The 12,947-nt window shown below is 38.4% G+C and overlaps 2 protein-coding genes across 2 annotated transcripts; both read left to right on the forward strand.

Annotated features, from left to right (window-relative positions):
* Positions 1 to 1,923: 1,923 nt before the first annotated feature.
* Positions 1,924 to 6,524, forward strand: LOC148159915 (cytochrome P450 2J2-like). The gene is made up of 8 exons (XM_014974506.2): positions 1,924 to 2,082; positions 2,222 to 2,371; positions 2,532 to 2,692; positions 2,876 to 3,052; positions 3,709 to 3,847; positions 3,958 to 4,145; positions 4,558 to 4,699; positions 5,194 to 6,524. Exons 1-8 carry the CDS (start codon positions 2,034 to 2,036, stop codon positions 5,367 to 5,369), a joined length of 1,182 nt encoding a protein of 393 aa, XP_014829992.2. The 5' UTR covers positions 1,924 to 2,033; the 3' UTR covers positions 5,370 to 6,524.
* Positions 6,525 to 6,883: 359 nt separating this feature from the next.
* Positions 6,884 to 12,479, forward strand: LOC106917780 (cytochrome P450 2J2-like). The gene is made up of 9 exons (XM_088004868.1): positions 6,884 to 7,194; positions 8,508 to 8,670; positions 8,798 to 8,947; positions 9,616 to 9,776; positions 9,924 to 10,100; positions 10,178 to 10,316; positions 10,465 to 10,652; positions 10,967 to 11,108; positions 12,011 to 12,479. Exons 1-9 carry the CDS (start codon positions 6,994 to 6,996, stop codon positions 12,184 to 12,186), a joined length of 1,497 nt encoding a protein of 498 aa, XP_087860994.1. The 5' UTR covers positions 6,884 to 6,993; the 3' UTR covers positions 12,187 to 12,479.
* Positions 12,480 to 12,947: the final 468 nt, after the last annotated feature.

The raw sequence follows: 12,947 nt of genomic DNA on the forward strand, positions 1-12,947 counted from the left end.
AACGCTCTGGGCATTTGCCCATATTGCTTATATAAGAAGCCACCACTGTCTGCACCATTAAACATAGCAATTGAGGCAATGCCCTGACGGTAAATAACGCTCAACCATGAACACTGACCAAGGAGCAACAAGCAAGAAGTAACCCAACAGAAGGCGCTCATCGTGACTGTTTTCACTCTCTATCCCAGTACATGAAGCCAGGCAGTCTGACACCATGGCAGACATTACAGCTGCCACTTTGAACAAAAACAATCAAAGAGCAATGTGCATGCTCTTTCGTTCTTGTGTTTTAGTTATTTGTTAATTTAAATATCAACGTACATAATAAAATAAAATAATGATGCAGTGTACACAGAGCATTACAAGAACAAAGAACGGGTGTTCTGTCAGGTCAGCCTACGTTGTCAGATAGTCGTACGCTTAGCTCAGATATGCATACGCTGTCATTACCATATGATTTTATTTAATCATCAACATAGAATCATGACGTAGATCATCATACACTTGGTTATTAACAGTTGTATGGCATCCAGCTGCAGCCAGACCTGCTTTAAACACACTTTGAAACCACGACAACGCATGTATATCCATCTAGTTATCATATTATGTCATATTATAAACAATTTAATTACTTATTTTCGTCATAACTTGTTGCGTATACTGACAACTACACTGACGGTCGGACTTAATGCGCATGCGCTGGCATGGTACTCACTGCATGTATGGCTATGTGATAGAACACCGGCTATATCTGTCAGACACGTCATTACCATAAGATTTCATTTAATCAACAACATAGAATCATGACGTAGATCGTCATACACTTTGTTATTAACAGTTGTATGGCATCCTGACTTAGCGGTTAAGTGAGTTTTACACGGGCATGTGTTGTAGCTGACTCCAGCTGCAGCCAGACCTGCTTTAAATACACTTTAAAACCATGACAACACATGTATGTCTATATAGTTATCATTGAAAACAATTTAATGACTTAAGTTCATCATAACTTGCTGCGTATGATGAACTGACAACTCCTCTGATGGTCGGATTTCTTAATGCTTAATGCATGTATGCTATCCTGACAGCATATGGCTATCTGATAGAACAACGGCTCTCAGTGAGTGACACTCCAGTCCTATCTAATAAGTAAAGAGCTGTGGAGAAGAATCGACTGTTTCTGAATGTCACCTCACTATATTGCAGACTTTTGGACATAGCGTTGTCCCATATATGCGACAAGTCAGTCAACACCTCCGCACAATAATTCAGCACAGTGAGTGATAACATTTTTCATCACAATTCTTATGTGTCTCTGTACAGCTAGCTTTGCTAACATCACGTTAACGGAGCTTACCTTCTTTGAGCTACTTTTCTAAGTGACGAAAAAAGTTAGACGTTGTCCCCACCATCTGTGAAAGCGAAGCGCTGCTGAGTTAGCTGTGGCCATCGGATTTCTTACTATTTATGCAGCCCTATTATATTACTGACGATTAAACAAGCATTTTCTGCCGCTGAGAGGAAACCACTGCGCATGTCCTGGAGCGCCGGGCGCGAGTGAAAGGTGGGGAGGGGAGGAGGAGGGAGAGTGAAAGGTGGGGAGGGTGGGGGGAGTAACAGAAACACGTAGTTGCTTGGATTTTAATCGGTGCGTTTTGCATCCACTGAAAACAAAGATGTTAACAAATAAACTGGATAGTATGCTGTACATTTAGTGATATTTTCACAGTTGCGGTCTTGACTGGTCTTGAAATAAAATGCCGAGTCCTCAGCGCCCGAGACCGAGACAAGACCGAGACCAAATGCGGTCGAGTCCGAGACGAGACCGAGACCATCAAAAAATGGTCTTAAGACCGGTCTTAAGACCAAGACCAACTTCGAGTACCACAACACTGGCTCATGCCATCACTTTTGTTGTTCAGTTTGCAGAAAAATATGGAAACGTTTTCAGTCTCCATCTGTTTGGGGAAAAAGCTGTGATCGTTAACGGGTACAAACACGTGAAAGAGGCCCTTGTTGAAAAAGGAGAGGACTTCATGGATCGCCCCACCATTCCACTGTTTTCTCAGATTTTCAAGAACAAAGGTGCAGTTTATTAAATTTGTAATTAATTTTATCTAAAAATGTGTCAAAATGTTGAGTTGGTGAGGATGGAACTCCACTGACCTGAATGCTAATGCATGCTTCTATTTATTTATTTTTTTTTAACTTATTTATTAAAAAGGTATTGTGATGTCAAACGGTAATCCATGGAAAGTGCAGAGGAGGTTTGCTCTTCATACGCTGAGGAACTTTGGTCTGGGGAAGAAGACAATGGAGCGATACATCCAGCAGGAGTGCGAGTATCTCACTGAAGTTTTTGCTGATCAACAAGGTACAAAAAAATTATCAGATAATATGCTGTCCTTCACTTTTTTTTATATATGTCTGCTACTGTTGTTTCAATATTTCAAGCTATACATCTTTTTAAAAAATGTTTTTAATGCATTTTGTATTTGACTCTGTTTTGTCTGCAATCTGTTTTTCTTTGAAAGGAAAGCCTTTCTCTGCCCAGGCGCTGATCAACAACGCCGTGTCCAACATCATCTGCTGTTTGGTCTTCGGGAGTCGATACGAATACAATGACAAGCAGTACCAGACCATCCTTGAGAACTTGAATGAGATTTTGCGCTTACAGGAAGGTTTGTGGGTGCAGGTAAGTCTTCTTTGCGCACAAATGCAGATGAAGTTTAGTTATAGTTTCAACGTCCCAAAACAAAATTTGTTAGACCGACAATCCAAACGCAGCTGGAGATATACTTTACTGTATGTTCAGCAAAACAATATTTGTCTTAAGGTTTTTCAACAAGGATGAAAATTTATCTTCTTTGATCCTCAGATATACAACATGATTCCCTCTGTGATGAAGTGGCTACCTGGACCCCAAAAGAAAATATTTGTGCTTCTACAGAACATAATTGACTTTATAGAAATCCGTATCAAAGAGCACAAAGAAAACTTTGATCCCTCATCACCGAGAGACTACATTGACTCCTTCCTGGCAGAAATGGGAGACGTAAGTGTTGAATTCAGTAATAAATTACATAAGTTTATGTGACTGTTTTGGACGTTTGGGTTTATAGCCTGTAGTCTCATGTCAGTGTACATTATATTTTTGCTTCAGTTCTGCACTAAGCATGGGAGGCCACACAGACAACTCTTTATACATCAAGAGCTAACATGTTTAAATGGAGGATATTATGTAAAATTGACCTTTTAGCTTCATCTTGTGTCATAAAGTTATTCCCTCCTCAAAACCTTCATGGAGTGTTGCTTTAATTCTTACATGCACGTTTGAGGGATCATTGCATCTTCTGTGGCAGCTAAACTCTTGCTCCCACAAAGCTCCCCCTCAGAGCTGCAGTCTGAGGGGGTGCTCTGAGACACAATGTTGTGTCTCAGAGCACAACATTGTATACATCATTTTTTTTAACATCTGAAGGTAACTTGGTCATTAGATTGTACAGGGACATTTTCCTCCACATTTCTCATTTGTAGCAAGGATAAACCATTACAGTCAGGGACATGAAAGTCTTCAGAAGTACTTTTGAGTTTCTCTTCAAAGCAACTAAGTCTTAAGAGATCAGAGGCAGATTAAAAAGCTTGAACAGCACAATGCATATAGTAAGTATGTAGACACATTGTCACTCCTGTCTCTCATATCTTTGGCAGAAAGAGGACACAGATTCTGGTTTTGGTATCTTAAATTTGTGTGCCTGCTCTCTGGACCTGCTTTTTGCTGGTACAGAAACCACTACCACCACTTTGCACTGGGGGCTGCTGTACATGATCTACTACCCTGAGATACAAGGTGTGTGAGAAACACTCAGTAGACTGAAATATGAATATAAAAATAGAGAAAGGCATTAATTTTCCCCACTGCTCAGACTCAAAAGTTAGTTGTGTTTTCGGTATGTTCAGAGCGAGTCCAGGCTGAGATAGACGCTGTGATCGGTCCATCCAGACAACCCGCGGTGACCGACAGAGAGAACATGCCCTACACTGACGCCGTCATCCACGAGATACAGAGGAAGGGAAACATCATTCCACTGAATGTGGGCCGCATGACGACCAAAGACACCACCCTGGATAAATACTCTATTCCAAAGGTACATTATTTACAGTGGACAGTATTCAGCTCAGGAGCACTGATTGGGCGTTAACATTTTCTCAGCAAAGCCTTTATTCCTGACAAACCCACACATTGAGGAACACAGGAATACCCTAAAGGAAAAACCAACTGATTACTTTAAACGGAATTGTTCATTCATAATTTACTCATAATTGTTTTTATAAATGTTTCTTTGCCATAAAAATACCCAACAAGAATTGAATACTAGGTATTACATGGGTAACTTTACTACCTAATAATTTCCCTGCAGGTTTGTTATAAATGGGTGCAGACTGCTTATCTTTATTTCCTATTTATCTTGTTTTACTCCCGGTACAGATAAAAATCTACTGACAAACTGAGCAGAAATAAATGTCTTACTGAGCCTCTTGTCTTTTTTCAATCTCCAGGGAACCTTGGTTATGGCGACGCTTCACTCTGTCCTCCATGATGAGTCCATGTGGGAGACTCCTCACTCCTTCAACCCTCAGCACTTTCTGGACCAGGACGGTAAATTTAGGAAGAGAGAAGCCTTCATGCCTTTTTCTGCAGGTTGGTAATAGTTTCAGTCTGTTAAAATTCATTTACTTCTACTTGAGTCTTCGTAAAACGATATTCAGCTTGATTACATAATATTTATTTGTCCTTATTCAAAAAAAAAGAAGGAACAATTCAATCAGCGATCAATAAAAATAGCTCAAGTTTTCTTTGACTTAATAGCTACTGAAAAGTTATAGGATAACTAGATTTTGATTTTTCTTTGCTTAGTTTGAATATGAAGTGCTACTTTAAAGACAGAAAAGAGATTGTGATGTTCCAGACACCGAAATTAATGAACTTGTAGCGAAACTAAAGTGTTTTTGTTATGATTGTGCTCCTGTGTTTGCTTGTTTTCTGTTAAGTTGAAGATAAAATAGCGCCAACAAATTGCCACTAATGGTGCTCTTCCTATGTACAGTAGATAAGAAGCTGACACAGATAAGTCCAGAATAAAGTGTGGCCACATCACAGTTGTGTAGCTATGGTGTTGTGTTGTCTATCCTCAGGTAAACGTGTGTGTCTCGGGGAGCAGCTGGCCAGGATGGAGTTGTTCCTCTTCTTCACCTCCCTCCTCCAGAGGTTTAAGTTCTCACCTCCTCCAGGAGAGAAGCCCAGTCTGGAGTTCAAACTGGGAGCCACTCATTGTCCCAAACCTTACCGCCTCTGTGCCGTTCCACGCTAAACCAATAGAAGTGTTGACAGAAACCCATCACACTGTCTCTGAAATCAAAGATCTCAGTGGCAGACGTGTCTTAAAACCTGTTGGTATTGCAGCAGTTAACATACCAAATTGTGTAGAAATAAAGCTGTCCAAATTGTTGATGCTAGGAAGGAATGGTGTGACTTAAATGGCTATATTTTAATCTAAGTCACATTTCATCCTGCTATGGAACATTTTGTTTAAATTTTGCACCTTGTTGTTGGGAAGCAGATCAATAACCTGTTAATTTCTGTTGGTTGTGATTCATGTCCATGTAATACTTTTTTTTTTTTTTTTTACAGTGAAATGTTTTTGATTTAATGCTTACTTCCTTAAAAAGAAGCCTGCAATGTGTTTAAGTGAGAAGATACAATAGACGGCACAAATGACCAAAGGAACAGCTTTGAAATGATCGCATGTGATGAAATCATAACTTTCATGTTTTATCGTTATTCACAAATGTCTATAATCACTTGACTTCAATCATTTTCCAATTATGGGAAAGTTCATCTTAAATGAAAAGCTTTGGTTTTACCTCTGTCTTTAAAATCAGCATATCACCTGATAAGCTTGGGAGAAAAATTGTTGTGAAATTTAGACTGGTGTTTCCAGTTTCAGATGTAATGTAAAAGTTTTGGAGATAAGATAAAGCTGATATACCACTGGGAGAAATGTCACTGATAAGTGCGAGTCAGTGGGGCAAAAGTAAAGCTGAATGACAGCGCATGAATCAGTCAATAAAAAGTAAATAAAACAGATGCAGAACTGCTCACAACCCTTGAGCTTTTCATCTTGTCGCCAACCAGGATTATATGATTATGACCTTAAACTTCAGCGCACTTTTGCCATGGTTTTCGTGGAGGTGTTTTGTATATTTATATTCTTTTTTTTTTTTTTAATGGCTGTTGATTTTTTTAAATTTATTTCAGTCATGGTTTGTTCATTCTTTTGTTTTGGGTTTCTTAGTTCTTTCCTGTGTTACGTGCTTTGTTCGTTTTGGCTCCTGCTAAGGTTCTACCCCGTACTCTTTTCTCCTGGTTCTTGTCAAATTCTGTTCATGTTTCATTTTCTCAGCTTTTGTAAATCTTTTCTATAATAAATAAATAAAAATCATTTTGATACGGCCCAAAAATGAAAGTGAGTTTGACATCTCTAAATGAATTTGTTCTACATCATAAATACCCACAGCAGTTAGACACAATAATTCAACTGAAAGACTAAGTTAACATTGCTCACCTTGTTACATTCACTGGGTGTCATTTCCCTGCAAAATTGTTCATACAATTTTTTTTTTTCTTCTTCAGGATTGCCCTGTTAGTTCCGTCCAGCTTCCCTGTCCATATTGATGCATGATGCTGCAACTACTGGCAATAAATTATTATACATGTTACATTATGTTTTATAAGATGGCACCAAGATGGAGATTTTAGGCTTCCATGATTTTTACGACTTACAATTCTTTTTCCTTTCAATTTTCTTGGGCTCACTGCTTTTACTTTGAAGGCCAACAGCGTACCAATGTGATTCTGTGACGTCACGCAGAGCGTTTTCTTCCTGCGTATTAAAACTTGATCCATTTTAATCAGACGCCGTTTAAGGAATAGCCATGAAGTCCATTTTCCGTGTCCTGGGCTTGGATTGGATAGACAGCAGCAGCGTTCTCATATTTGTGTTTGTTTTTCTGCTGCTGAGCGACGTTTGGAAGAACAGAGCGCCGAGAAACTTTCCACCCGGACCCTGGCCCCTTCCTTTTGTTGGACATCTTCATCTCATTGATCTCTCTCGGATGCACCTGCAGTTTTCTAAGGTATCCAATGAAATGCAAAAAAAAAAAAAAAAAAGGTATTGTTGTTGCATAAAGCAGAGTTTAATACTCTGAAACATTTTCCGTTTTATCTGGTTGAGAACGATGTGTTTTCTCTGTGGGAGATGAAACTTTAACTCTTGCATTAAAATAACTAAAATACCCCGATGATCCGGATTTGAAAGCAAATAGTGTAAAGATATAGTCGAATGAAGCACCTTGGTCTGATTGTCAAATAGCTTAATAACGTATAAGTTGTGAATACAAGCAGTTAGACTCAGAAAAATAAAGTATAATCAGAGGTGGGCAAAATATCCATAAACTGTGCTCAAAAGAGCACCCCTACTTCAACATAGTTTTACTCAGACCCCTCCCCAGGAGTCTGTAGTTTGTCGAGCCACATTTCACTGCAGTTAAAGCTGCAGTGTGTAACTTTTACAATAATGTTTTTTTTTTTTACACATTTGCAAACACCGTCGCTGTGTTGTGACAATGTAAGATGAGACAGATGATCTGTGAAAGGACTTGGCTCCTCCACCTCTTCCCAGTGGTATTCTTGTTGTCTGATGAAATGCCCCAGTATCTGTCGTCACTGGTGGCCATACTGACGGAGGGATGCTTACACGTGGGTGATTGACAGCGCTAAGACCCTCCTCCTTCTTCTGATGTGTTGTTTCTGATGGAGCAGTGTATTTCAGTAGACAGCAGATCCATAGAGAGGAGGCAGAGGAGCTCCGTTTTTTTTTCTCGTACATGTACTGTCTCAACACTATATAAATGTGAAAAAATAGATATTTCTATAAAATTTACATAATGGAGCTTTAAAGGAGCTAATGCCATTTCCTACATAGCTAACACACAACCTTTTGACCTCTGTAATTGAACATTTTGAGGTATTTCCAGTGTAGGTTTGGACTTTGACTTAGCCATTTCAAAGCGAGGTTCACACTGTCCATTCATCAGCTATCCCAGCCAAAACATATAACGGTAAAATAATTGGTGCAAGATCTCTAGGTTTGAGGTTGAACATTTGGTCTGTGTTTCTCAGTTTGCCCTGTTGGTTTATTACTTAAAACTCCAATAAAATAAATTCAAGCTTGGGGTTGTACTGTAACAAAGGAGGAAGACGTTCAGGGGTTCTTCATAAATTTAGGAAGGCACTAAACCGCCAAACTAAAGCTTTTAGAGTCCAGGGACGCTTCTCCCCGTCTGACTGTGTGGACTGCTGGCACTGAGCACGAAAGGAAAGTGTCCTCAGTGTTTTGAGAATTCATTTTCCTTTGTGTTGAGTCATTGGGGCCATTCTTTGTGCTCAGTTGGCAGAAAAATATGGGAACATTTCCAGCGTTCGCCTCTTTGGTGAAAGGACTGTCATCGTTAGTGGCTACAAGCAAATAAGGGAGGCTCTGATCCTTCAAGGAGAAGACTTTGTAGATCGTCCCGTCATCCCGCTATTTGAAGAGTTGGTTGGGAATAAAGGTAAAGCTTTTGTGTCCGAAGCTGCAGCGTGGAGTTTTGGTACACAAGAAACAAATCATATAGATGTTGGTTAATGCAGTAACTCCCAAATACCTTTACTGTAACATTGTTTTTTTGCTTTCAAAAGGCCTTGTTGGTTCCAGTGGTTATCCATGGAAGACACACAGGAGATTTGCTCTTCAGACACTCAGAAACTTTGGCCTGGGCAAGAAAACCCTGGAGCGATCCATCCAGCAGGAGTGCCAGTACCTCACAGAGGCCTACGCCGCTCACAAAGGCATATATATATATCTGATATTAATATTGTTGTTATGGCTGATAACTGATGTCATTACAGTTTCAATACCTTTTAAAAAATGGACCACATTGCTGTCTCCACCACTGATTCTCTGCTTCAGTTAAATTTCCCACAATCCTGCGGTGCATGGCTGTCACTGTCACATGGCCAAACAAACAAATACCACCATCAATCTCCTCCAGAAGCAGATGAGATGGAAAGAAATATTGGTTGTTATCATCAGACCAGTTTTATCTGACCAATACCGACATGTTAATAAATTACTAATATCAGCAATATTGATGTTAGTGGAGATATATTTTGTGGTTCTAATATAAATGCTGGAAATATATCATCAGCATTTTGAGGAATTTATGTATGAGTTTCCCCTCTCAGATTTTAATTATTGAAATAAATTAACTTTTCCATTATTTTCTAAATCACTGAGGCGCTCTTGTATCCTAAGAACAAAAGCAGGAGCAAACAAACAGCATGGAAAGAGGAAGCAGATCTGTGAAAAGCAAGATGAGAATAAGAATGAGAGACACCGCATTACCTCAGATTACGTAACAAAGACAAATGAAACACAGAATAACAAAAAAAAGTGAAAAACAAATGTATGTTTAAAAGCAGTGGAAATCTTAGTGAAACTTTTCTCTGTCTCACAGGTCAGCCTTTTAATTCCCAGACTTTGGTAAACAAGGCTGTGTCCAATGTCATCTGCTGTTTGGTCTTTGGGAGCAGATTTGAGTACACAGACCAGCAGCAGCAGGCGATACTGGAGAAATTCCATGAGGTCGTGCGCTTACAGGGAAAAATAATGGTGCAGGTGAGAACTCCCCTTGAATCACAATATGGACTAAATCCGTAACACATTTTTTTGTTTTGCAGAGTAGATTTGTGTTGTTTTAATGAAGGTATACCTTGAAATAAAAAATGTCTCTGACACCTAAAAGTTTACGGTCTTGCTCTGTAGCTTTACAACGTATTTCCCTGGCTGATGAAGCGGCTGCCGGGGACGCATCAGACGCTATTCTCCAAAACAAGAGAGATAGTTGAATTTATAGAAATCAAGATCAAGGAGCACAGAGAGAACCTCGACCCGTCGTCCCCAAGAGACTACATCGACTCCTTCCTCATAGAGATGGGAGAGGTGAGAACTCTGCCGTCTCTCATTAAGCAAATGCTCTCATCTGATTCATTTATTTATTTAAATTTTTTTACTTACAGAAAGAAGACAAAGATTCTGGTTTTTATTCGGAGAATCTGTGTTTTTGCATCATGGACCTGTTCGGTGCCGGAACTGAAACCACCACCACCACTTTGCACTGGGGCCTGCTGTTCATGATCTACTACCCTGAGATACAAGGTGTGTGAGGAGGCTTAACATTTCTCTGACTAGTATTCCTATGACTCACGAACAGATCAGTCTGACGTTGGGTATAAACTGTATAAAATCGACATTTCAGAGTATCAGTGTGGCAGTGGATTGGAAGGTTGTTTTTCTCTGCATGCAGAGCGAGTCCAGGCTGAGATAGACGCTGTGATTGGTCCGTCCAGGCAGCCATCTACAGCTGACAGAGACAACATGCCTTACACCAACGCTGTCATCCATGAGATACAGAGGATGGGGAACATCATCCCGTTAAATGTGCCCCGGATAGCAAGCAAAGACACCACCTTGGATAAATACACCATCCCAAAGGTATAAAATATGCAAATGTGCTTTGTTCTATACATCATCTATTTGGTAACATAGCTTTGCAATACATAAAATGGAGACAATTACAAAAAAGTCATTAAAATGCATTGCATCATCTAAAAAAAAAAGCATAAACTGTTGAATAAAAACAATTGAATGTGTGAAATAAATGAATTCTGCAACTCAAAGCTGATTGCAATGTCTCTACAGCAACATAAACAAACTTATTGGCAGACATATAAAACTGCTTTTGGAAACATTTAGGAGTGACTAAAGATAGGAGTGTAAAGCCGTGTATTTACTGGGTTTCTCCTCAGGGCACCTTGATTTTAGCTCCACTTCACTCTGTCCTCCATGATGAGTCCATGTGGGAGACTCCTCACTCCTTCAACCCTCAGCACTTCCTGGACCAGGACGGTAAATTTAGGAAGAGAGAAGCCTTCATGCCTTTTTCTGCAGGTTAGTCTTTTGCTTAATCTTTCAAAAGTTTTTTTTTCTGCTTGATACAATTTAACAGAGTTAACACATCTTCATTTGCAGTCTCCCAGAGTCTTTGGTGAAAGTGATTATTGATGAAATATAAAATTTTGCTCTTGTAATTAAAAAAAAAAAAAAAAAAAAAACAGAATTAGAAATTTCTTACATATGATTTTATTTGTAGAAATACAATCAATCTTGTTGTTTATTCATATCAATAATATTCCTCAGAGAAAGTGAAACCTAAGCTTAACAAATAGACACAATGTGCCTGCAAAACTGTTTTTTAAGTTTATAGAATGGAAGTTTTTTTTTTTTTTTACCCCAATTACTATAAAGTACATAAAGCAACAACAACAAAAAAAAAATTAATTTAGGTTTAAGGCTAAAACGGAACACGCAAACTAATAGTTGGTTAATTAGCTTAAGTTGGTTAAGCTTCTTTAACCAACCTAAATATTAGTTGTTTAAAGTAGCTTATTTATTAGGTAGACAATTAGTTAAATGGTAATAAACAGGTGAAAAGCTGAGATAAACATGTAAAAATTTCTAAAAGCAAAATTATTTTTTTTAATTAAATTGTTATTTTGACATTGTACGCAGACAGTATTGATGTGTAGGCCCTTATGTAAATGAACAGGTTTAGTATTTTACATTTTTCTGTAAGACATTATTTACATTACATCTGAGTATTTTTACATCTGCCAAGAAATGTTTTTTCAAATCTTTTTTTTTTTCTGGAAATATAAAATTTTTCCTTAATATTTGTTTCTTGGGATCACAATTTTGTTTAATTTAAATTTAAATTTAAATAGAAAAGTAGGAAACAAATATTACTCCGTGTTGCATAACTAGCAATGATGTGTCAAACTGTGTATCCTCAGGTAAACGTGTGTGTCTCGGGGAGCAGCTGGCCCGGATGGAGCTGTTCCTCTTCTTCACCTCCCTCCTCCAGAGGTTTAAGTTCTCACCTCCTGCAGGAGAGAAGCCCAGTCTGGAGTACAAGATGGCGGGAACCCGCAGTCCCAAACCTTACCGCCTCTGTGCCGTGCCACGTTAAACCATGGAAATAGATGGCAATGACTTGAAATATTGCTATCTTGGCGTAAATCAAAAATATGTCTAATGAAATATTTGCTGGTAGAGTAGACGCACAATCAAGACATTTAAAGTCACTGACGTTTGAGTGACTTAAAGTTTTTCTTAAATCATCTGCTTTTAAAGACTTTCAGTATAAACTTTAACATTGTTGGGTTTATCTTAGCTACAACTTATTAAATAACCTGAATGAAGTAATATATCCGCTGTTGTGTGACTATTGTGTTGTACACAAATAAATAATCTTGAACTCTTGCTTAAGTCTCAACAATTGAAGTAAATGTTGTACCTTCTGATGTGAACTTTTTGCACCTGTTTTTCATAATTGCAATATTCATATGAATTCTTATGTCACTGTTATTACCATTGCTCTGTTAGGTTGTTAACTCAAGACAATATTTGTTAAAATTACTGATTGCTGAGCACGTCTTCTGGCTGAACTCCCGAGAATATGTGATGTAGTATCAGGTAACACTACTCTTAAAATGTTAATTTGGGAAAAAAAAATATTTAGTTTTTAATACATATTTCTGTGTTATTAATGTAAGTATTAATATTTAACATTTTCATGTTTAATTTCACTCTTATGTGGAGGCAGAGGGAAGATTTTCAAAAGCCATTTTGTAGGCGTTCTGTACCGTTTCATTGGACTCTGTAACCTACACTGCCCTCTACTGGTAAACTTTTGTAAGTTCACATAAAGTTAATCCAAAAATCCTAACA

This window comes from Poecilia mexicana, unplaced genomic scaffold (genome assembly GCF_051168715.1).
Source record: "Poecilia mexicana isolate PSO_F unplaced genomic scaffold, ASM5116871v1 scaffold_4, whole genome shotgun sequence".
Lineage (NCBI taxonomy): Eukaryota > Metazoa > Chordata > Actinopteri > Cyprinodontiformes > Poeciliidae > Poecilia > Poecilia mexicana.